We start from the raw sequence: 24,444 nt of genomic DNA, 5'->3' as shown, positions 1-24,444 counted from the left end.
CACCACCACCTTATCTTTGTCACCTGACCACAACACCACCATCTTACCTTTGTCCTCTGACGACAACACCATCACTTTATCTTTGTCTTGTGATAACTCCACCACTACCTTATCTCTTCACCTGACCACAACACCGCCACCTTATCTTTGTTCCCTGATGAAACCACCACCACTATCTCTGTCACATGATGACAACACCACCATCTTATCTCTGTCACCTCATGACAACACCACCACCTTATCTTCATCCCCTGACACCACCACCACCACCTTCATGGTGCATAAAAAGTACAGAAATAAAATGAAGATCAAACTGAAATAAAGAGAGAAGGAAAGAGAGAGAGAGCATAAGCTGTGTGTTTAAGCAGACTGAAATAAGCAGACAAGGAAAGAGAGAACATGTGCTGTCTGTGCCAAGAAAATGTGTCTGAATAAGAAAGAGACAGGGAAGAAGAGAGAGAAGAACGAAGAGAGGCAGTGACTTACTGTGCCCTACCACCCGTATCTGTGAAAACTGGTGTTCTGTGGATGTTCTGAACCACGACAATGCCTGTAACACACACAACAGGAATCGTTTTACATGTCAGCATCCACACTGCACCAGCTCACAGGCATGTGCACATGCGTAAACGTGCAAACACCTCTCGTTCTCACCCATAACACACACATACACACCCTCCCTCTGTTTTTGCTCAAATACAGACCAGGTGACCTCACATACACACACACTAACATCAGACATACACGTGTCTGCATGAACAACCTCCTCACACACAGAAATGGTCAATGAAGCATGGACACTCATGCACACACAGAACTCTGTTTTTCAGAAATGAAAGTCTTTCAAATCTTCTTTGCAGCTGAACTTTCGTCATCAATGTATTTTTGCCCTGCTAAGGAATTATGCAACCTCTTTCGTTTCTTCTTCTTTCTCTTTCTTTCCACAAAAATTGTTATTCAAAGGTTTATAGTCAACTACAATTTATGGATTTGGAAGTGAAGATATAATACTGCTTTGAACATTTGCCCATTCAACAGCAAAATAACAAGGCAGAACAAAAAAATATTGATCAACACATGGATTCCACATGATATTACAAAGCTCAGTCTTTTGAGGCAGCTTTTGTTTGTGCAAATGTGTAAACAAATGACTTCTTTATCTGATGAATACAAAGACTTCTGACTGATTTGTGGACTGATGAAATTTCAGTTTCAAGGACGTGTCAAAGCATGTGGAATGGTCCATATATGCTACACCATATTACACTGAACTGAAATAAAATAAAGAAACAAGTAAACACATGTGGATAGAATGACAATGAAAGATGCACCTATGGTAAGTGAACTCGGCTTATATCACAGAGTGCCATAAGTTTACATCTGGGCCAACAGTAAAGTGAGAGCTGTATTATCAGTGGTTTCTCCAGTCAATGGGAAACCATTTACAGCTTAGTCTTTTGTGAGCCTTGAGATGGCCTTAGTGGTCGGCGAGGCTCTAAGCACCATAATTTCATTTCATTTCATTTCAGTCTTTTGTGAAGGACTATGACTCTCAAACTAGAAGGCAAAATTGCACTGGCTCTTAGTGCTGCAGCCTTGTGGGTTAGTTGGCCTTTGGGAACCATCCCAAAGCCGCCTGTCCTAAAACCCTCTTGGCCAAGAGAGTGGGGATGTACTTGGGCAAGACACTCTCCACTATAATCAAATTCTTGCCCAAATAGTCGGAACAGCAGTTGCCTCCTCTGCTGTTCTGATGGTCATAGTCAGACACGACTGACTATCATATGGTATCATATATCATATGTGTATATATATATATATATATACACACACAAAAGTGAACTAAATGAAATAATAAATATGGGCCACATTCAGCAAACTTGTGCACACCCACACGAGCATGCACACTAGCGTGACTGATGAAGAAGACCGTCATGTGCACTTGTATAAATAAGTATGCACATGTATGTATGTATCAAGAAGGGAAGATATTGGTGTGTACATGAACTGTGAACAAGCACGTGTTTTTCTGGTTTTGTGATTGGCGTACCTGGTGTAGAGTGAGTAATTTTATTTTGTCCCCTTCGGATGTGAAAGGATGGGTTGAACCAGTTTAAACCAGGGTGGCATTCACTCATTGCACAAACATAAAACAAGGGTGCAACAGTGCTTGTGTGTGTGGACCTGACGTTATTCTGGCGTGAACGGAGATGCTCCAGTATAGGCTGGTGGAGGAAAACCCAGGTGGTTCAATTTTTCTGTGTTGTAAATGGTTAAAGGCTTGTGTACTTTAAAAAGAAAAGAAGGGGAAAAAAAAAAGTCGGAAAAAAGACAGAAAAAAGGAAAAGAAAAAGCAGAAGAACAGAATAAAAGAAACTGAAAAGAACTGCACTTTTTAACTCCTGTAGTTTCAGGTGTGTGACATCTCAAGCCAAGACTTGGTAAGTAACCAACAACTTTTATTACTCTTTCTTCTCTTTTCTTATCAGGCCTCCGTGTGTGTTGACAGGCACACCAAAGGGGATCTACCCATGGCGGGCAGGAAGATAGGGCTTCCTGGGCCCTAGCCATGTTTCCATGGGTGGGGCGATCTGGCGCCTACCCAGAAGGATATCCACTCCGACATTGGGAGGTTGTGTACGGACTTTGTAGTCAGAACTCGGCTACCATGACCACACTGTGGTAGTGTGGGTCAAAAGAAACAGCTTAAGGAGATTGCCAGGACTTAATGAACATTAAGCCATCAAGATAGATATGGGCTTATTCATATTTGGCATCGCTGGCTATGGCTTTTTGTAAACCTGATGGAGTTCAGGAGTAACCATATATTTTTTTTTTTATAGCTGATATGACTTCAGGAAGACAACTGAAAGTGGAAGGATGAAAGGGTAGTGTCATACAAATGGAGTGTGTGTGTATTAATTGTGGTTTATAGTTTCAATAATCATATTTTGCTCCAATTTGTTTTAAGAGGGGAAAATAAATATTGTATTTTTCTAGCACTCAATTGTTACGCCCTGTCTGAAAGGAGAGGCGTGAGTGCGTGCGGATGCATTTTGTGTGTTTCTGAGTGCGGATATGCAGAACGACAAAGACACTCGCCTCATCTGACCACTGGCTCCCCTGTGCAGGCTCCACGTCCACCAGTGAACACTGTATGGCCTGAAACCATCACACACACATAATCATCATCATCAACACACACAAATCCTTCACACACATCATCATCATCACACACATACATCACCACATGCACAGTAACATGCTGGCAACTCTTACTTCACTGTCATTGCTTTAAAACCAGGCACTGACTTCAAAACCATGGAATCTGTCACTTCTCCAGATGCCTGCCACCAGTTTCCCACATCCTCAAATTGCTTTATAGTCAAGTCATTGGAAAAAGCAGGCACACTCATTAGCAAGGCATCTGTTTCTATACAAAAAAAAACTATGAACACTTGTGAAAGGATCTTCAGTTATCTGGAAAGTGGAAATACACCTCTGGGAACACAGTGATCTTACCCTTATGACAAAGTCCAGATCACTGACACTCTGTCCCCCATCACTAGATGCCCATCCACCCACCCACACTCCTTCACATCAGCCCACAGATCACCCTAAAGCCTGGACCTGCTGTGGAAGTTTGATGTGGTCCTGTAGGATCTTGCGGAGGTCCTTGTGGTCGACAATCTCTGTGTTGCCAAAGTCGACAAAGTGGACCTGCACCTTGCCAGCCCCTGGCAGCCCTGTGACCCGTGCCCTGTACCACCGCCCGTCACTGTGGTACTTGGCCATGCACAGCATGCCTGTCACACCACACACCTCATCATCATCACACACACCTGCATCATCTTCACTCACACACAAACATCATCACCATCATACACACATACATCATCATCACTCACATCATCACCATCACTCACACACACACCATCATCGTAACACACATACATCATCACCATCACACACACAAATAATCATCACTGTCAGGCAAACATTCACCATCACCATCAAACACACACATCATCACACATACATATACCATCAACATCACAAACACACCAACACCTCACACACACACTGCCCGTCACTGTGGAACTTGACCACGCTCAGTATCATGCCCATCAGTCACACTGTTGCCAGCTGGGGTTCAGCCACGCATTTTGTTATTTATTTATACATTCATTTGTTTGTATAAACCTATTTGTTTGCTTATAGCCCAGCCAGCCACACTGGGCCATATCAGGGCTAAATACACTGTCAATCCTGTAGAACATTAAAAAAAAAAAAAAGAAAAAAAAAGGCACATAAACCTTGTGCACGACTCAATTTTTCAGCAGCAAGAATTTTTGGAAGGCAGGAAACAACAGTTGTGTTTTGTATTTCTTTTTATCACAACAGATCTCTCTGTGTGAAATTCGGGCTGCTCTCCCCAGGGAGAGCGCGTCGCTATACTACAGCGCCCACCCATTTTTTTGGCTAGTAGAAAACTGAAAGTGCCTTTGTCAGTTTGAGATTTTTGTTATTTTTTGAACGAAGGAGTCAGTGTTCAGAATGCGAAATGTTACTAGAGAATTTAGGGCTGGAGAAGTGAATGCATCTGCAAGCAGTGAGGAAGATGTGATTAACGATGTGATGGTGTACTGGGTCCCATTTCACAATGACCATTCCTTTTTCTTTCAAGAAGAGAGTTCAGGATTGTGCACATAATATAAACCAAAATCAAACAGTGCTATTTATAGCTCAGCTGACCAGAAAAGCGCCATTTCAGGGCTGAGCACAAGATTGGAATGAGATCAGAATAGTGGACTGCTGAGTGAAAAAGAGTGTACAACCGCAAAAGAAAAAAAAAAAACCCAAGAGGGAGGGGTGGTAGGGGAAGCAATTGGGATGACCTCCCACAAGCAGTAACTATCAGAGATTATGGTTTCTGAATTTTATTGAAAGTGATGAGCAGGCTGCCCATGTTTTAAATACAAGAGGCTTGTGCATCAGAGAGCCCAGCGCAAGCAGATTTGGGGAACACATGTAGTTTGTACAGCAGCAGTTCTGACAGCAAAGTTTGTCAGTCAGTGGCAGACACCAAGGGGTGGGGGAAAAAAGAGGGAAACACACACACACACACAGATCAACCAAAACAATGAAGATGGGAGCATGCCAGTGGTGGTATAACTCAGTGTTCCCAAAAACGTACATATGTGCGTAAATGACGCACAGATTTACAACTTTGACGCACAAAATTTTTACCCTGTGCGTCAATGTGACGCACACTTTTTCCTGAAACTAACAAGCATCTTACGGCTTCCAGGAAAACCGCGAAGCACGCATCGTGGGCCTAAGCTTAGGCTAGTGCATAGCAGACGAAACTGAGCTGGCCAAAAACGTGTTAGAGTAACTTCCCTTGCCGATGCAGGCAAACGCTGTTGTGTGTTCATTAGTAGTGAGTGCTCATTATGTGCTCATTATAAGTAGTTGACTGTGTTTTCATTGTATTCAAGCATTTCGAATGTCCTTGTTTGGAGAAGGTGTGGGTTTCTTTTCATTTTCATTGTACAATTGTCTTCATTCATTTTTTGTATGTTTTCCTGTTGACCCTCAGAAATGTGACAATGACCCTCAAAAATTCCAGTCAAAGGGTCACAGTGACCCTCAAAAAATCAGGCCCATTGGGAACACTGTAACTGTCATGTAGGCTGGTGCTACCTCTGCAAAGAGGAGAGGGGCAGATGGGGTGCTCAAAAAAGGGCATTATTTCTGGACTGCTGAATGACTTGACGCCCAGTTTGATTTTCCAGTCCAACTCGGGAGAAAGGGCGAGAGCGGGATTCCAAACCCAGACCCCCATGGACACTGTATTGGCAGATGAGTGTCCTAACCATTCTGCCACATTCTTCCTGAGCTCTGTCCATTAAAAAAAAAAAAAATTCTGGCTTCAATATTTTTGGAGATACTCAGGATCAAAATTACAAAGGAAAAGTAAAGGGCTTTTCTTTGGCTAATGGAGGAACAGAACTAATCACCCTGTCAGCATGTTGGGTGCATAAAATTAAAGTGTTTTACATGTGATATGGAGACTATGTGTGGACAAAGTGTGGATGCCAATTCTGGACAAGATAAAAAAAAGACTGGGTTTGTACAGTGGAAGACCAATGTCTGTCTGTGGAAGAGCAGTTATTGCAAATGTGAAGGTTTTGTCGAAGTTGTAGCACCTGGCCTTCACTGTACACATCATTGAACCAATAGGAAGAAGTGTTTGCCACTTTTCTGGAGTAGTAAGAATAAGTTTATCACAAGAAACACTATGTACTATGTACATTCCCAAAGAAAAGTGTGGAATTGGCGAGTCAGTATTCTCCAGAAAATTGCGACTGTACAACAGACTCAGATCAGTAAAGTCATTTTTAATTATAACGTGCAGGGGGGTGGGGGGGTGGGGGGGAGGGAAAGCGTTCAGGGCTGTGTTGATCATAATGCTGTTTCATATGATGTGAAGGAGCGTACCGTCAGGTTTCATTTATTTGGAAGACGGGCTGCTTTTATTTCCAGGGTTTGAGTTTTTGGAAGGAATGAAGGAGATAGGTGTGAATGATTTTATTGGGATGTAGAAGGCTGAGAGTGCTTTTATGATCTGTGTGTGTGTGTGTGTGTGTTCCGTCTACTCCTTTAAAGTAAATACCTATTGAAAATAGGTATTTAAAGAAAATACCTATTGACTTTTTTTCACCTATGCTTTGGATGAACTTGTAATTATGAATTTGTGTGCAAGTGATAAGAACTGATACTACACTTTGATTTTGGCCAAGCATTGTTGAGGCTAATGTGTTTGCAAGGAGACTAGATGATGTGATGAACGATACAGTGCACTGGGCCACTTGATGTGGTGGATGTCTTTTTCAGTGAGATAATTAAAAAGAGAGAAAAGACTTTCTACTTTTGGATTGCTTCTTCTCCCCCAGAGGGGAGTGGGCCGATCCTGGAGGTACTGCAATACCAGGCCAACCCGTGGCGAAGGTGGAGCAAGCCCCTGACACTTCGCCGAGGTTCAAAAATCAGTTTAATATCGTAGCCCCCGGGTAGGGGGCGTATCAGATATTAAGCTGATAAGAACAGATACTTTTTTGTTTGTTGTAAAAGTCATCTTTATTCAGGTTTCACATATTACATATACTTCACAATCACGTACTCATCATTTAACCAATCCATTCATTGCATGTAACATATAAACTTGAAAGACGTATACGCGCGCGCACACACACACCCACCCACCCACACTTACACACACACTCACACACACGCATGCAGATACCAAGAAATCTCCATAAGGCAATCTTCGTCAAACAGACACTTCCATACTCAGTTAGAAATAATCTTAACTTCAAGTTCTAACAATAGTAACATTGTAATAAAGTATTGCAACCATGTAATCATCATTTTATAGTCAATCCATTCATTGTACGTAACGTATAAACTTGAAAATCGTACAGGAGAGCGCGCGCGCGCGCTCGCACACAGTCCACATACACACGCACGCACACACCAAGAAACCTCCATAAAGCAATCTTCGTCAAACAAACATTTCCGTACTCAGTTGGTAATAATCTTAACTTCAAGTTCTAACATTGTAACAAAGTATTGCAACTCTAACTAAAAGGTTAACGATCACTGTGAATGAAACCTTTTCAAAAACCAGTGAGGCATACTCACATACTCTAACAAGCTGTTATCTCATATACACGCAACAACCTGTAACAAATTATTCTTTGCTCGCATGGAAGTATCCATTTCAACAATAAAGTGTTCTTCAATATTAAACACACTCATTACACACACACACACACACACACACGCACGCACACATTCACAGCATATATCAATCTTTACTAACAAAAGTTATTTCGGAACTCAACTGGAAATACCTTAACTTCAAAATCAAACGTTAAATATACCAGAATATTGAATGTGAAGCGGATAATCTCAAAACGTTTTCAAGCATAAACTGTAAATCCGCACAATATATGCAAAAATGAATACACCTACACACGCGTGCTTGCGTATGCATACACACACACACACACACACACACAAACTCATCATTCCAAGTTCATCAACAATGTAAAAGAGTCAGTAGATAGTTTCACCACTTGCTAAACCCGTACATTTTTTTCCCCTTTCATTCTGTAGCTCATGCTTGCACACGAATGCATACACCCACATACCTTCACCATATCAACACCCACACTTCGGCATTTTTAAGTCAATGTTTCGCGGTTCAGGCTGTCATCAGTCATACAAGGGAAGGAACTCCATAATTTTTTTACAAATTCTTTTGTTTGGGTTAGTTCCCTTGTTACGAAAACATGGGCGAAAGTTGAAAGTTATTAAACATCTCGCGCATCACTCTCATCAAAAGCACATGCAGTCAAAACCGTGGAAATTATACATATATGAATCTCAATGGTTGTACTCACATCTGTAGGAGGAATAAACACAGTAAATAGAGACAGACAGACAGACCGACAGAGAGAGAGAGAGAAGAGAGAGAGATGACTGGTTACTTTATGGGGGCACAAAACTTCATGTACTGGAATAGTAAAAAGGAAAGGAAGTTACTTTATTCACATGTCAAGGCCAAAATCGAAAATGAGACCATCACTGCTTGTGTGGCAAAAGTTATTAAAAGCCCACAGATTTGTAAATGTTTCGAATGGTAATCTTTTAAAGTCAACCCACACACGAAGTTTCAGTCTTTTAAAAAAATGTTCTGCAATGTCTACAGGCCTAACTCTTTTCTTATCAAAACGGGATTTGTTTCTGATGAACCACACCGAGTACCGATATTCAGACAAATGATTAAAAGAGCGTTTTTCCGTGCTGGGCAGCGAACAGTCTTATTAAAGACAGAAAAACAGATAGTTTCTAATGTAATTCCTAAACAACCGATCTCCCTGAACCACAGGGTTAAAAACTTCTTTGTCATTTGGACGTAAGTGCAGTAATAAAACAAATGCTGTTTTGTTTCGATTTCTGTTTTGCAAAAACTGCACCATTTGCTCACAGGCATATCATAAACATATAGACGATAAGCTACAGGTAAAACGTCGTGTGCGAGTTTAAACGTGGTGTTGATGGTAACTGGGTCTAGGTATTTGTTGCTTACATCTTAAAAAACTTTTCAAAAATTTATCTGTGGGAAATTACCAGTCACTTTGGGTATTTCTTTCTTTTGTTCTGACAGGGTGTTATAATATATTTTGCACTTTCCACCTTTTACCAGAGAAAAATTTTATTCAGAGTATCCAATAAAGACTTGTAATATGGAAGAACATCTTCAATGCAATGTGGGATACGGTTGGAGGAATGGTAATCTTTGAATTTAATCAGCTTTAATCCTAACCAAATATGACCATAAGCCACCCACGCAAGAGAGTGGTTGTCGTAAACGACTTTACTGATCTTAGTTGTAAACTCATAATTTTCTGGCGAATATTTACGGCTCCAATGCCACCTTTTTCTCTGGGGAGGTACATAGTACTTCTGTTAATAAACTCGTTTTTACTATTCCAGAAAAAGGAAAACACTTCTTTTTCTATCAGCTCAATGATACGCTCTGGTACGTGTACAACAGAGGCCAAGAACCACAATTTTGACAAAAGCATAACATTCACAATAACTGCTGTTCCATACAGAGACATAAGTCTTCCACTGTATAAAATCAGGGTCTTCTTGATCTTGTTCGGTACCACACACCAAAAATTTTTTTTTGCACCCAGCTTATGCCGAAGGGGTGATCAGATCTGTTTCTCCATTTGCCCAAGAAACGCCCTTTGCTTTTTTCTCGATTTAATTTTGCCCCCGATCCCCTCTCAAAATACTCAAACCAGAAAAAAGACCCTTTGGATCGAGTGGTCGTTGGATAAGAACATATTCCCGTCATCAGCAAAAGCTGTTATTTTTTGTTCACTCTTTCGACCTGGGAGTCTAACACCTTTAACTTCTTTATCATTTCGAATTTTGTTCAAAATGGGCTCGAGACAAAGAACGTACAATAATGGGGATAAACTGCAACCCTGTTGTACAGATCTGGTCACCGCAAAGGGAGTGGAAATGAAATGGTTAACAATCACACAGCTTGAGATATCAAAGTATATGGCTTTGATCCATTTTAGAAAGCCTTCTCCCATTCCGAAAGCTCTTAACACTTTCAAAAGATAATCATGGGAAACCCTGTCAAACGCTTTTTCTTGGTCTAAGGTAAGGAGAACTCCTGGCAAGTTCTTACTGTTACAAAAGTTTATAATATCACGGACCAAATGACAATTGTCAATTATAGAACGTCCTGGGACAGCACAAGTTTGATCTGGGTAAATTAACTGATCCAACAGTCTTCAATCTGCTACTTAAAATTTTGGTTAGAATTTTGTAATCCGTATTTAGCAGAGAGATTGGTCTATAACTTTTCATATCTGTCGAGTTTTCTTCATCTTAGCATATCAATGAAATAAAAGACATTTTCTGGGAATGAGAAAGGCTCTCTGACATATGTATTATGCGGAACATTTTAACAATCACAGGTGATAACAAATCAAAAAAAGGTAACATAAAATTCTTTAGTGAGTCCGTCACATCCAGGCGATTTATCTGTACCCATTTCTTTTAAGGCTGTTTTTATTTCATCTAGGCGAATTTCGCTTCCTAGTCTCCTTCAGACAGCTGTGGTAAGTCACGTACAAGATCTTTGATTACGGAAAATCCACTGTTTCTCTATTGAACAAATGTGAGTAAAATTCAACAAATGATTTCATTATTGTCTCAGTGGAAAGACACTTTTCACCTTGTGTATTTATTATTTCTTTGATAATTTTTCTTTTCCCTTGAATCAGTTCTTTTCGCAAAAAGAATCTTGTTGGTTTTTCTCCTTTATCTAGTAGATGTGCTTTGGAACGAATTTGGGAACCTTTTAACTTATCAGTTTGTAATTTCAGTATTTTTTCTTTTATCGAATTTGCTTCTTCCCAGCATCCCTTTTTATCTAGTGAAAAGTATTCTTTTCTTAAAGATGATTGTTCAAAATTTTTTCTTCTAATTTTATTTATAGTGAACTGAATGGTTTCTTCTTTTATTTTCGTTTTCAGGCTGTCCCACCATCCTAAAAGTTCTCTATCCTCTGGTATTTCTTGTAACTGGCGAAACAAAAAGAAAGTCATATAGTCCACATAACATTCATCAAGTATAAGAGTTGTTAAACTTCCAATAAGGCTTACCTATTTTGGTATGTGAGAAAGAGGATAATGTAAGAGCTACAAAGAGATGATCTGAGTTTGCATATAGAATATGTCTTATGTCAGTCATGGCTGGTATCAAACAAGATGAAATATAAAAACGGTCTAGTCTACAGCTAACGTCCCGTCCTCTCCATGTGTATTCTTTCGAGTCTGGGTAACGATTTCTAAAACAATCAATCAGTTCGAAGTCTCGAATCAAGGTTTCTAACTCTTGCCACCCTCCCGTCCCTTTATGTGGATTACCTCCCTTCTTGTCAAGTTCTAAATTTTCAACACAGTTAAAATCGCCTCCTAAAACAATGGGGCGCGCGCATAACACAGAAGAATAAAGATCATTGAAGAAATCTTTTCTTTCTTTCGGGACTGTAGGTGCGTATATGTTTATCAAACGAAAACTATAGTTATTAATCTCTAGATCCACATACACATAACGACCGAATGAATCAAAGTGGTAATTGGTAACACTACAGTCTAAAGAAGTATTTATGTATATACCGACCCCTTTTCCCCTGTTTTCTGTAAAGGACCAATATATTTTACCTTGTAATATTTCTGAGATGTTTGTTGCTGTTTGGATATTGTCAACGTGTGTTTCTTGTATGAAACAAATATCGATTTTATGTTTTTTGAGTCTCTCCTTTAGGAAAAGCACTCTTTGTGGGTCTTTTAGACCATTACAATTTAAAGAGTAAATATTCATCATGCATCATGAGAAACACATATTTATTCAAACAGAAATGTAAATAGTAAAGAAAAATAAAGGAACAAATTCAATTTAATAAAAACATTGCACCAAGTGGTTAGACCTTAAATCTAAAACATTGCGCTACACAGCTGTGACGTTTAGTTTGTGACGTACATGCTCTTTTTTTCCGGGGTGGGGTGGGGTTTGAGTCCATTTTGGCAGACGACCAAATATCTCTGTACACCTCCTGCTGCCCAACAATGTTGGAAAGGAAAACATTTCAATGAATTGTATCACACATCCAAAACATAACTGAACAAACAGTTCCGTTGCTAACGCCCAGGGACATCCTCGTGTCTCTTCTCAAAGACCAGCAGCGAAGAAAACACCTTCAGCGTCCCGCAAATGACAAAAGTCAACCATTAAAATAACTGGTAGAAAGTCCGTCTTTGTGTGTGTGTGTGTGTGTGTGTGTGTGTGTGATGGCAGTGTTGTATGTTTGTTATACGTTTCTTTCTTTCCCTTTCCTGCCCTTTCTTTTGGGCGATTTAGGGCTTGTTGTTTCAACGGTAACAATTTCTGCCACATTCAACATGTTAATAGCACTGGTATCATCATTTTGTGGATTTGACCCCCCTTCTGGAATGTCACATTCCGCTTTTTGTTTCTTTTTGGAGGGTTCACGCTCCTCCCTCCCCCTGACCCTCCTCCATCTCTTCCACAGTTTTCAGTGATTCGTTATCACTGGATATGTCAATATCTTCTTGTTTATTTTCCTTTCCCTCCTCCTCTTTTCCAGCTTCCTTGGCAGTGCAAGTTGTGGTCAACACAGTCAATCCTACATTTGCCTGTTCCCAGCGTCTGGGTCTGGGTTTTGGTGTTTCATTATGTGATTTAATTTCTTTACCCTTTCCCTCCCCCCCACCCCCCTCTGGTCGTCTTTCAAACTGTTTGTAAACAAATTGTGCCCCTCTATTTTGGTCACACTGGGCTCTTTGATGCCCCAGACGCTTACATTTCAGGTATAATGGTTGCCTGCCTGCAACCTTCAGTAGTATTTGGAACGAATCCTTGAAATCCACAACATGTGGAAGCTCATCCCAGAAGCCCTTTTTCCCAATCAATCTGCATAGACGGACCCCGTTGAAGAGTCCGTCATTGATATCTCTTTCCAACTTTGTATGAACAATTCTAATACTACACTTTGATCTTAGCCAAAAGGCCGAGAAGCGATACCACATGAAACTCCAAAACCAAACCCCTGTCAAACACTTGGTCTATTTTTCTGTGGTATGACATTTTACCTGAAAACAAAGTGACCAAAACTACGCGGGAAAATCTCTAAAGTAATTATACTGTTAACAAATGACTTTTAGAGAGGAAGCTTAACATTGTTGTGAATTTGAAAATGGAATGGAATGACATTTGGTACAAAACTGCTGCAACTTGTAACCAATCTTCAACAGGCTTGCGGTTTGGGGGAAATTTGTCACCCAAGTTTCTTCTATAATTCAAAGCCTAAGCATTCACCCCTCCAAATAGACTCTCCCAAGTAACTACAGGATTCAAGACGATAGATGGATCGACCAATGAAAACACTTGTTACAGCCAGACGCGGCAAACGATCGGATGCTGACTTGACCGCTTTTGTCGTCTGCTTCATCGCTTCACATGTCTTTTGTCGGTAAGTACCAACTGCCTTTGTAAAGTCTTATTTTTATTTTTTTGAATGAAATCAAATATACAAAAAGTCTTAAACATAAACACAACTTTATTTTAATGTTTAATGGTTTCTTTAGCGATAAAACACATCAAAACACTGCATAAACACGAAATTACTGAAGTGACGAAGTTCCCCCACCAAAAAATGTACATGGGGGAAATCCGTCACCATCAACAGGGGAAATTCGTCATACTATTTCAGTAAAGAAAGCTTAAACGTTTTATGAGTAAGCTAAGAAGTTGAAATATAATGTGTGTGTGTGTGTGTGTGTCCGTCTCCTTGTTCTTATGTCTGTCTGTCTGCATGCCTGTCTCTCTCTTTTCTTTGTCTATCTGCTTGTCTGTCTGTCTGTCTCTCTTCTGTCTGTCTATCTCTCTGTCTCTTTGTCTGTCTGTCTGTCTTTCTCTCCCTCTCTCTCTCTCACACACACACTTACTACCCTCTCAATAGAGCCCTACATATGTATGTCATACAGGATCTTGTGTGATTGGACAAGTAAGAAAATGCCAAGAAAGAGCCAGGGGAAGTATCTCAAATATGATAGAAACACTCTGGAAAATGCATTGCAAGCAATCAAAGAAAGACATATGAGTATTAAGGCTGCCTCAAAGGAATCTGGTGTACCCAGAAGTACACTGACTGATCACGTCCATGGGAGATCCAATCTTGAAATGAGGCCAGGGAGAAAGAGATCAATTCCAGAGGAGATTGAAAATGAAATTGTTGATAAGGCCATTGCCGCTGTGGAAGCAGGATTCCCCTTGACGAAAAGAACATTTCTGATTAAGATAGGAACAATTGTCAAACAACTTAAACTGAAGACAATGTTCAAAAACGACACGCCAGGGGACGACTATTGGAGGTGTCTAAAAGAGAGGCGTCCAGATCTGGTCATCAGAAGTGCGGAGGCTTGCGGAATCAACCGAATGAGGGGAACAAGAAGAAAGGTTGTCATGAAGTATTTTGATGACCTTGAGAAAATGATCCAGGACCTCAATCTGGAAGGCAAACCCCAGTGCATCTGGAACTGTGATGAAACTGGCCTTAATGGGTTGAAATAATCCTCCTCAGGAATGCCCAGACGACCAAACTGGGGCCATTTCAGGACTGTTCAGTTTCAATGGCTAAAAAGAACGGATAAACACTTTGATCTTAGCCAAGCATTGGTGAGGCTAATGTGTTTGCAAGGAGACTGGATGGTGTGTGGGAAGTGCCGTCTGCTACTTCGTGTAGTGGCGGGAAGTGTTGTCTGCTGCCTTGTGTTGTGGCGGGAAGTGTCATCTGCTTTTTTGTGTGTCGTCTGCTTGCAATGTTATTTCGTTGAATTTTCTTTTTTTCAAGGTATTTGAGGGGGGGGGGGGGGGGGGGGGGGGGGGGGAAAGAAGGAAAAAAAATGGAAAGTGTTCACGGAAGTGTTAATGATACCTCAGTGTGCTTTGATGTGAAGGAGTGAACCGTCAGGTTCCATTTGTTTGGAAGACGGGCAGCTTTTATCACAAGGTTTGAATGTTTAGAAGGAATGAAAGAAAATGGTGTGAATGATTTCATCGCAATGTGGAAGGCAGTAAGTGCGTTTGAGATTTTTGTTATCTTTCGTACAAAAGAATCGGCGGAAAGAATGAGGGGTAATGTTGGAGAATTTCGTATAGGAGATGTCAGTGTATTTGTAAGTAAGGAAAAAGTTGTCATGAATGATGCTCGTGTACACTGGGCCCCACTCCATGTGGAGGAGGCTTTTTTCAATGGGTACTTTGAAAGAAAAGGATTCAGGATTGTCAATACAAAGTCAGAAAGAGACATGAATGATGAACTCTTTAACGGGGTCCGTCTATACAGATTGATTGGGAAGAAGGGCATCTGGGACGATCTTCCACATGTTGTGGATTTCAAGGATTCTTTCCAAGTACTACTCAAGGTCACAGGCAGGCAACCATTATGCCTGAAATGTAAACGACTTGGTCATCAAAGAGCCCAGTGTGACCAAAATAGAGGGGCACAATTTGTTTCAAAACAGTTTGAAAGACGACCAGATGGGGGGGAGGGAAAGGGGAAAGAAATTAACAACTCACTTAATGAAACACCAAAACCCAGACCCAGACGCTAGGAACACGCAAATGTAGGACTGACTGTGTTGGCCTCAACTTGCACTGCCAAGGAAGCTGGAAAAGAGGAGGAGGGAAAGAAAAAAACAAGATGATACTGACATATCCAGTGATAATGAATCACTGAAAACTGTGGAAGAGATGGAGGAGGGTCAGGGGGAGGAGGAGGAGGAGCGTGAACCCTCCAAAAAGAGACCGAAAGCTGAATGTAACGTTCCAACAGGGGGGAAGGAAGGGGGGTCAAATCATAAAAAGGACGACGCTGCTACAACCATGTTCGATGTTGCAGAAATTGTGACAGGTGCACAGAGCCTCACCGACCACTAAGGCCATCAGCACGTCAGCATCTACTTCAGGCCAAGAGGGGTGGGGGAGGGAGGAGGGAAAGCGTTCAGGGCTGTGTTGATCATAATGCTGTTTCATATGATGCGAAGGAGCGTACCGTCAGGTTTCATTTATTTGGAAGACGGGCTGCTTTTATTTCCAGGTTTGAGTTTTTGGAAGGAATGAAGGAGATAGGTGTGAATGATTTTATTGGGATGTAGAAGGCTGAGAGTGCTTTTATGATCTTTGTGTGTGTGTGTGTGTGTGTGTGTGTGTGTTTTCCATCTACTCCTTTAAAGACGTGGGTATAATTCTCAATAAGCATACATGTGTTGTTTTTTTTTTTAAGGTTTTTGATCATATGTACATTCGGTAAAAACCATGTGTGAGGTGTACAATAATCATTTTTACTTTCATTTTCGCCCATGTTCCAAACAAGGGAACTAACTCATGTAAAAGAATTGATATCTTCTCAAATATGGACTTCCTTCTCTTGGATGTAAGACTGAAAGCAGTCTGCCCAGTGAAATGTTGATTCAGACTGCCAGCATTTTGGTTTGTGTGTTATGATGGTGTAGGCATGTGTGTGTATGTGTACGTGTGAAAACAAATGCGACAGAATGAAAAAAAATATGTATGTGTATTGCATGTGGTGAATATACCTACTGACTTTTTTTCACTTATGCTTTGGATGAACTTGTAATTATGAATTTGTGTGTAAGTGATAAGAACTGATACTACACTTTGATTTTAGCCAAACATTGTTGAGGCTAATGTGTTTGCAAGGAGACTGGATGATGTGATGAACGATACAGCGCACTGGGCCCCACTTGATGTGGTGGATGTCTTTTTCAATGAGATAATTAAAAAGAGAGAAAAGACTTTCTACTTTTGGATTGCTTTTTCTCCCCCAGAGGGGAGTGGGCCGATCCTGGAGGTACTGCAATACCAGGCCAACCCGTGGCGAAGGTGGAGCAAGCCCCTGACACTTCGCCGAGGTTCAAAAATCAGTTTAATATCGTAGCCCCCGGGTAGGGGGCGTATCAGATATTAAGCTGATAAGAACAGATACTACACTTTGATCTTAGCCAAAAGGCCGAGAAGCGATACCACATAAAACTCCAAAACCAAACCTCTGTCAAACACTTGGTCTATTTTTCTGTGGTATGTCATTTTACCTGAAAACAAACTGACCAAAACTACACGGGAAAATCTCTAAAGTAATTATACTGTCAACAAATGACTTTTAGAGAGGAAGCTTAACATTGTTGTGAATTTGAATACGGAATGGAATAAGACATTTGGTACAAAACTGCTGCAACTTGTAACCAATCTTCAACAGGCTGTGAGTGTTACTATAAATAGCTTTGTTGATCCACAGTGAGGCTGACCTACCTGAGGCAGAAAGTCAGCCACTAACAGTTGTAATCAGTCAGCTGGCTCTATGTTCTGTGTTAAGTGACATTTGAGAGAAGGACTTTGTGTGTGTGTGTGTGTGTGTGTGTGTGTGTTCATTGAATGGTGATCTTTAGGAAGATTGACAGTCACACAGGATTACAATTAATTTCTTTGAAGCTTCCACACAACATACACGCTGAAATGCTGCAGTTTCTGCTGAAATGAAACAGAGACAGAACCCCATTTATTCTACATACATTCCAATGACGGAGAGGTTTTGGGCTATATGGCATAATTAAACAAATAGACATTATTGGAATCAGTTTGGAATCAGTGCTAGGTTCCCTGTTTTAAGTCATGCTTTTACATGCCACACAAGTCTTCAACTTGATGAAGGCAGGCAGATACGAAAGAAGAAGGAAAAGTGCCTCATCGGTGACACAATCTGAGTACTGGTACATCATATGGATGTGCAGGAACAAAACTCATTTTTGACAAGAAAGCTTTGAAAAGAAAAAAAGTATCTTTTCTTGTCAGCTTGTAATCCTGTGGTGGGAAATGATGTCTGCTTGTTAATGGGTCGAAATAATCCTCCTCAGGAATGCCCAGACGACCAAACTGGGGCCATTTCAGGACTGTTCAGTTTCAATGGCTAAAAAGAACTGATAAACACTTTGATCTTAGCCAAGCATTGGTGAGGCTAATGTGTTTGCAAGGAGACTGGATGGTGTGTGGGAAGTGCCGTCTGCTACTTCGTGTAGTGGCGGGAAGTGTTGTCTGCTGCCTTGTGTTGTGGCGGGAAGTGTCATCTGCTTTTTTGTGTGTCGTCTGCTTGCAATGTTATTTCGTTGAATTTTCTTTTTTTCAAGGTATTTGAGGGGGGGGGGGGGGGGGGGGGGGGGAAGAAGGAAAAAAAATGGAAAGTGTTCACGGAAGTGTTAATGATACCTCAGTGTGCTTTGATGTGAAGGAGCGAACCGTCAGGTTCCATTTGTTTGGAAGACGGGCAGCTTTTATCACAAGGTTTGAATGTTTAGAAGGAATGAAAGAAAATGGTGTGAATGATTTCATCGCAATGTGGAAGGCAGTAAGTGCGTTTGAGATTTTTGTTATCTTTCGTACAAAAGAATCGGCGGAAAGAATGAGGGGTAATGTTGGAGAATTTCGTATAGGAGATGTCAGTGTATTTGTAAGTAAGGAAAAAGTTGTCATGAATGATGCTCGTGTACACTGGGCCCCACTCCATGTGGAGGAGGCTTTTTTCAATGGGTACTTTGAAAGAAAAGGATTCAGGATTGTCAATACAAAGTCAGAAAGAGACATGAATGATGAACTCTTTAACGGGGTCCGTCTATACAGATTGATTGGGAAGAAGGGCATCTGGGACGATCTTCCACATGTTGTGGATTTCAAGGATTCTTTCCAAGTACTACTCAAGGTCACAGGCAGGCAACCATTATGCCTGAAATGTAAACGACTTGGTCATCAAAGAGCCCAGTGTGACCAAAATAGAGGGGCACAATTTGTTTCAAAACAGTTTGAAAGACGACCAGATGGGGGGGAGGGAAAGGGGAAAGAAATTAACAACTCACTTAATGAAACACCAAAACCCAGACCCAGACGCTAGGAACACGCAAATGTAGGACTGACTGTGTTGGCCTCAACTTGCACTGCCAAGGAAGCTGGAAAAGAGGAGGAGGGAAAGAAAAATAAACAAGATGATACTGACATATCCAGTGATAATGAATCACTGAAAACTGTGGAAGAGATGGAGGAGGGTCAGGGGGAGGAGGAGGAGGAGCGTGAACCCTCCAAAAAGAGACCGAAAGCTGAATGTAACGTTCCAACAGGGGGGAAGGAAGGGGGGTCAAATCATAAAAAGGACGACGCTGCTACAACCATGTTCGATGTTGCAGAAATTGTGACAGGTGCACAGAGCCTCACCGACCACTAAGGCCATCAGCACGTCAGCATCTACTTCAGGCCAAGAGGGGTGGGGGAGGGAGGAGGGAAAGCGTTCAGGGCTGTGTTGATCATAATGCTGTTTCATATGATGCGAAGGAGCGTACCGTCAGGTTTCATTTATTTGGAAGACGGGCTGCTTTTATTTCCAGGTTTGAGTTTTTGGAAGGAATGAAGGAGATAGGTGTGAATGATTTTATTGGGATGTAGAAGGCTGAGAGTGCTTTTATGATCTGTGTGTGTGTGTGTGTGTGTGTTTTCCATCTACTCCTTTAAAGACGTGGGTATAATTCTCAATAAGCATACATGTGTTGTTGTTTTTTTTAAGGTTTTTGATCATATGTACATTCGGTAAAAACCATGTGTGAGGTGTACAATAATCATTTTTACTTTCATTTTCGCCCATGGTCCAAACAAGGGAACTAACTCATGTAAAAGAATTGATATCTTCTCAAATATGGACTTCCTTCTCTTGGATGTAAGACTGAAAGCAGTCTGCCCAGTGAAATGTTGATTCAGACTGCCAGCATTTTGGTTTGTGTGTTATGATGGTGTAGGCATGTGTGTGTATGTGTACGTGTGAAAACAAATGCGACAGAATGAAAAAAAATATGTATGTGTATTGCATGTGGTGAATATACCTACTGACTTTTTTTCACTTATGCTTTGGATGAACTTGTAATTATGAATTTGTGTGTAAGTGATAAGAACTGATACTACACTTTGATTTTAGCCAAACATTGTTGAGGCTAATGTGTTTGCAAGGAGACTGGATGATGTGATGAACGATACAGCGCACTGGGCCCCACTTGATGTGGTGGATGTCTTTTTCAATGAGATAATTAAAAAGAGAGAAAAGACTTTCTACTTTTGGATTGCTTTTTCTCCCCCAGAGGGGAGTGGGCCGATCCTGGAGGTACTGCAATACCAGGCCAACCCGTGGCGAAGGTGGAGCAAGCCCCTGACACTTCGCCGAGGTTCAAAAATCAGTTTAATATCGTAGCCCCCGGGTAGGGGGCGTATCAGATATTAAGCTGATAAGAACAGATACTACACTTTGATCTTAGCCAAAAGGCCGAGAAGCGATACCACATAAAACTCCAAAACCAAACCTCTGTCAAACACTTGGTCTATTTTTCTGTGGTATGTCATTTTACCTGAAAACAAACTGACCAAAACTACACGGGAAAATCTCTAAAGTAATTATACTGTCAACAAATGACTTTTAGAGAGGAAGCTTAACATTGTTGTGAATTTGAATACGGAATGGAATAAGACATTTGGTACAAAACTGCTGCAACTTGTAACCAATCTTCAACAGGCTGTGAGTGTTACTATAAATAGCTTTGTTGATCCACAGTGAGGCTGACCTACCTGAGGCAGAAAGTCAGCCACTAACAGTTGTAATCAGTCAGCTGGCTCTATGTTCTGTGTTAAGTGACATTTGAGAGAAGGACTTTGTGTGTGTGTGTGTGTGTGTGTGTGTGTGTGTGTGTTCATTGAATGGTGATCTTTAGGAAGATTGACAGTCACACAGGATTACAATTAATTTCTTTGAAGCTTCCACACAACATACACGCTGAAATGCTGCAGTTTCTGCTGAAATGAAACAGAGACAGAACCCCATTTATTCTACATACATTCCAATGACGGAGAGGTTTTGGGCTATATGGCATAATTAAACAAATAGACATTATTGGAATCAGTTTGGAATCAGTGCTAGGTTCCCTGTTTTAAGTCATGCTTTTACATGCCACACAAGTCTTCAACTTGATGAAGGCAGGCAGATACGAAAGAAGAAGGAAAAGTGCCTCATCGGTGACACAATCTGAGTACTGGTACATCATATGGATGTGCAGGAACAAAACTCATTTTTGACAAGAAAGCTTTGAAAAGAAAAAAAGTATCTTTTCTTGTCAGCTTGTAATCCTGTGGTGGGAAATGATGTCTGCTTGTTAATGGGTCGAAATAATCCTCCTCAGGAATGCCCAGACGACCAAACTGGGGCCATTTCAGGACTGTTCAGTTTCAATGGCTAAAAAGAACTGATAAACACTTTGTGGTGAGGCTAATGTGTTTGCAAGGAGACTGGATGGTGTGTGGGAAGTGCCGTCTGCTACTTCGTGTAGTGGCGGGAAGTGTTGTCTGCTGCCTTGTGTTGTGGTGGGAAGTGTCATCTGCTTTTTTGTGTGTCGTCTGCTTGCAATGTTCTTTCGTTGAATTTTCTTTTTTCCAAGGGTATTTGAAGGGGGGGAAAAAAAGAAGGAAAAAAAATGGAAAGTGTTCACGGAAGTGTTAATGATACCTCAGTGTGCTTTGATGTGAAGGAGCGAACCGTCAGGTTCCATTTGTTTGGAAGACGGGCAGCTTTTATTAAAAGGTTTGAATTTTTAGAAGGAATCAAAGAAAATGTTGTGAATGATTTCATTGGAATGTGGAAGGCAGAAAGTGCTTTTGAAATTTTTGTTACCTTTCGTACAAAAGAATCAGTGGAAAGAATGAGGAGTGTTGTTGGAGAATTTCGTATAGGAGATGTTAGTGTGTTTGCAAGTAAGGAAGAAGACGTCATGAATGATGTTAGTGTACACTGGGCCCCACTCCATGTGGAGGAGGCTTTTTTCAATGAGTACTTTGAAAAAAGAAAAGGATTCAGAATTGTCAATACAAAGTTAGAAAGAGACATGAATGATGGACTCTTTAACGGGGTCCGTCTATACACATTGATAGGGAAGAAGGGCATCTGGGACGATCTTCCACATGTTGTGGATTTCAAGGATTCTTTCCAAGTACTACTCAAGGTCACAGGCAGGCAACCATTATGCCTGAAATGTAAACGACTTGGGCATCAAAGAGCGCAGTGTGACCAAAATAGAGGGGCACAATTTGTTTCAAAACAGTTTGAAAGACGACCAGATGGGGGGGAGGGAAAGGGGAAAGAAATTAACAACTCACTTAATGAAACACCAAAACCCAGACCCAGACGCTGGGAACATGCAAATGTAGGACTGACTGTGTTGGCCGCAACTTGCACTGCCAAGGAAGCTGGAAAAGAGGAGGAGGGAAAGAAAAAAAATGTATTTTGTTATTGAATATGGAATTTTGGAATTTTTTCCCCCCAAGACTTTTTTTTTTTCATTTTATAACACAAAATGTGTTGACAGAAGATATCATTGCATTCAAATATTACATCTTATGATATGAAACAATGACATTGGCAGTAGCAATGAATGAAAATAAAAACAACAACAACAACAACAACAACAAAAAAAAAAAAAAAAAAAAAAAAAAAAAGGAAAAAAAAAAGATGGATCTGAGAGGGGTGAGAGAGATTTTTTTTTTTTGAATCTTCGTATCTATTGTGTTTTTTCATATGCGATGTAAGTTACAATAGCATGTCAAATTTATTGCTTTCAGAAATGGCTTCATCTCAACCAAAAGCACGCCCAAAGACCCTCAAGTACACTGAGGAGTCCATGCAGGCAGCATGCAAGGCTGTCTGTGAGGACAAGAAGAAGCTACGAGAGGCAGCCAGGCTGTATGGGGTCCCTCCATCTACCTTAAAGGACCGCCTGAAAGGAAGAAAGCCCTTCCATGAAGTTGAGAGGACAGTCATCACATCCAAGGAGGAGGAACGGCTTGTTGAATGGATGAAGGAGTGTACGAGGAGAGGATTTGGCCGGACCATGGGTCAAGTTCAACGAGCCGTTCAGTCCATTCTCAACGAACGGAATGCTGAGACCGACGTCCCGACAGTGACTCCCACAACAGTGACTGATCTGTCAGTGACTGACGATGTGACAGTGACTGCGACAGCAGACATGCATGACGATGTGACAGTGACTGCGACAGCAGACATGCATGACGATGTGACAGTGACTGCGACAGCAGACATGCATGACGATCTCTCTGATTATCCAGCAGACATGCTTGATGATCTCCCTGATTATCCATCGTCTCCCACAATCTGCCCATCTCTTCTGCCACCACTTTCGCCCTTGCCTTCCACATCAACTGTGACTGTTCCATTATCAGCATCTATTGACATTTCTTCTGCCACCGCTACCCCAGTAGTATCAACATTGCCCTCATTGTCTCAAGTTTCATCATCACAGTATATGACACCAAACTCGTTTGTTGCTTCTTCCTCCTCTTCTTCATTGACTGACAATGTGACGACAAAAGAGGATCTGGACAGACTGCTTGACGTGACTGCTAAAGCTGGACTTGACAAATTAGTACGCTACAGGACCCTCCATTCTTTTGGACTTCAATCTGATGACCCAGAGGAGCGGCTGTTTTGTCATTTGTACACAAAACTGACGACACAGACTGACAGATCAAAGACAGAAGGACGGCCATTTGAGAATCTACCCCTTCCATCACGTTGGACTCACAAAAAGAAAACTGCCTTACAGCCCCCCAAAATGGTCAGCAGTGACGCATTTAGACAGTACGTCACTGACGTCGAGACAAAAAAGAGAAAAATAGAAGAAGATAAAGAAAAAAGGAGATAAGAAAGGGAAGAGAAGAAGAGAAGAATGGAAGAAGAAAAAGAGAAATGAAAAAAAAAGAGCGAGAAGAAAAGAAAGTACAAAAAGAAAAGGAAAAGGTGGAGAAGCGTAAATCCAAGTCCCAAAAGAAAAAGACACCAAGACAAACTGACATTGGCAATGACGACACAAGTGACAATGACAGTTTGACTTCCTCCAAATGTGTGGACAATGACAGTGACATTTCCATTGACGGTGTGCTTGATGACAATGTGTGTCAAGTGTGTATTGGGGAGAAAGATGGTGAATTTTGTGAATGGATCGGTTGTGATTGCGGCAGATGGTACCATATTGGTTGTTTGGACGATCCGAATTTGCAAGGGATGAATTTCAGTGAGATTCAAGCGTTGACATATGTTTGTGAAAAGTGTGAAAGTCTGATGAAAAGAAAAGAAACCAGTGGAAATTTGACAGT

General features: G+C 41.1%; 2 protein-coding genes, 2 non-coding genes and 1 pseudogene across 4 annotated transcripts in view; 1 reads left to right on the top strand and 4 right to left on the bottom strand.

Annotated features, from left to right (window-relative positions):
- The window catches only part of LOC143283047 (RING finger protein 17-like), a 127,438-nt gene that overhangs the window by 33,471 nt on the left and 69,523 nt on the right, over nt 1–24,444 (bottom strand). Inside the window, exons 23-25 of the mRNA XM_076589052.1 lie at nt 3,631–3,806; nt 3,103–3,162; nt 487–550 (exon numbers count right to left, since the gene is read on the bottom strand). Coding sequence (XP_076445167.1) covers nt 487–550; nt 3,103–3,162; nt 3,631–3,806 — 300 coding nt within the window. The remainder of the gene's footprint in view (nt 1–486; nt 551–3,102; nt 3,163–3,630; nt 3,807–24,444) is intronic.
- On the bottom strand, nt 6,961–7,141 carry LOC143283573 (U2 spliceosomal RNA; annotated as a pseudogene).
- LOC143283188 (uncharacterized) lies at nt 14,197–14,754 on the top strand. The gene has a single exon (XM_076589365.1). It carries the CDS (start codon nt 14,197–14,199, stop codon nt 14,752–14,754), a length of 558 nt encoding a protein of 185 aa, XP_076445480.1.
- Nucleotides 17,035–17,227, bottom strand: LOC143283572 (U2 spliceosomal RNA). Its single transcript, XR_013055416.1, has one exon. It is a non-coding gene; the product is annotated as a U2 spliceosomal RNA (small nuclear RNA).
- On the bottom strand, nt 20,374–20,566 carry LOC143283571 (U2 spliceosomal RNA). The gene has a single exon (XR_013055415.1). It is a non-coding gene; the product is annotated as a U2 spliceosomal RNA (small nuclear RNA).

Source organism: Babylonia areolata, chromosome 6 (genome assembly GCF_041734735.1).
Source record: "Babylonia areolata isolate BAREFJ2019XMU chromosome 6, ASM4173473v1, whole genome shotgun sequence".
Lineage (NCBI taxonomy): Eukaryota > Metazoa > Mollusca > Gastropoda > Neogastropoda > Buccinidae > Babylonia > Babylonia areolata.
Note: the sequence above shows the minus strand (reverse complement) of the source record. Positions and strands in the feature narration are given on the sequence as shown.

Coding starts and splice junctions, on each gene's coding strand:
- LOC143283188 (XM_076589365.1), top strand. CDS start 14,197: ATGCCAAGAAAGAGCCAGGGGAAGTATCTCAAATATGATAGAAACACT.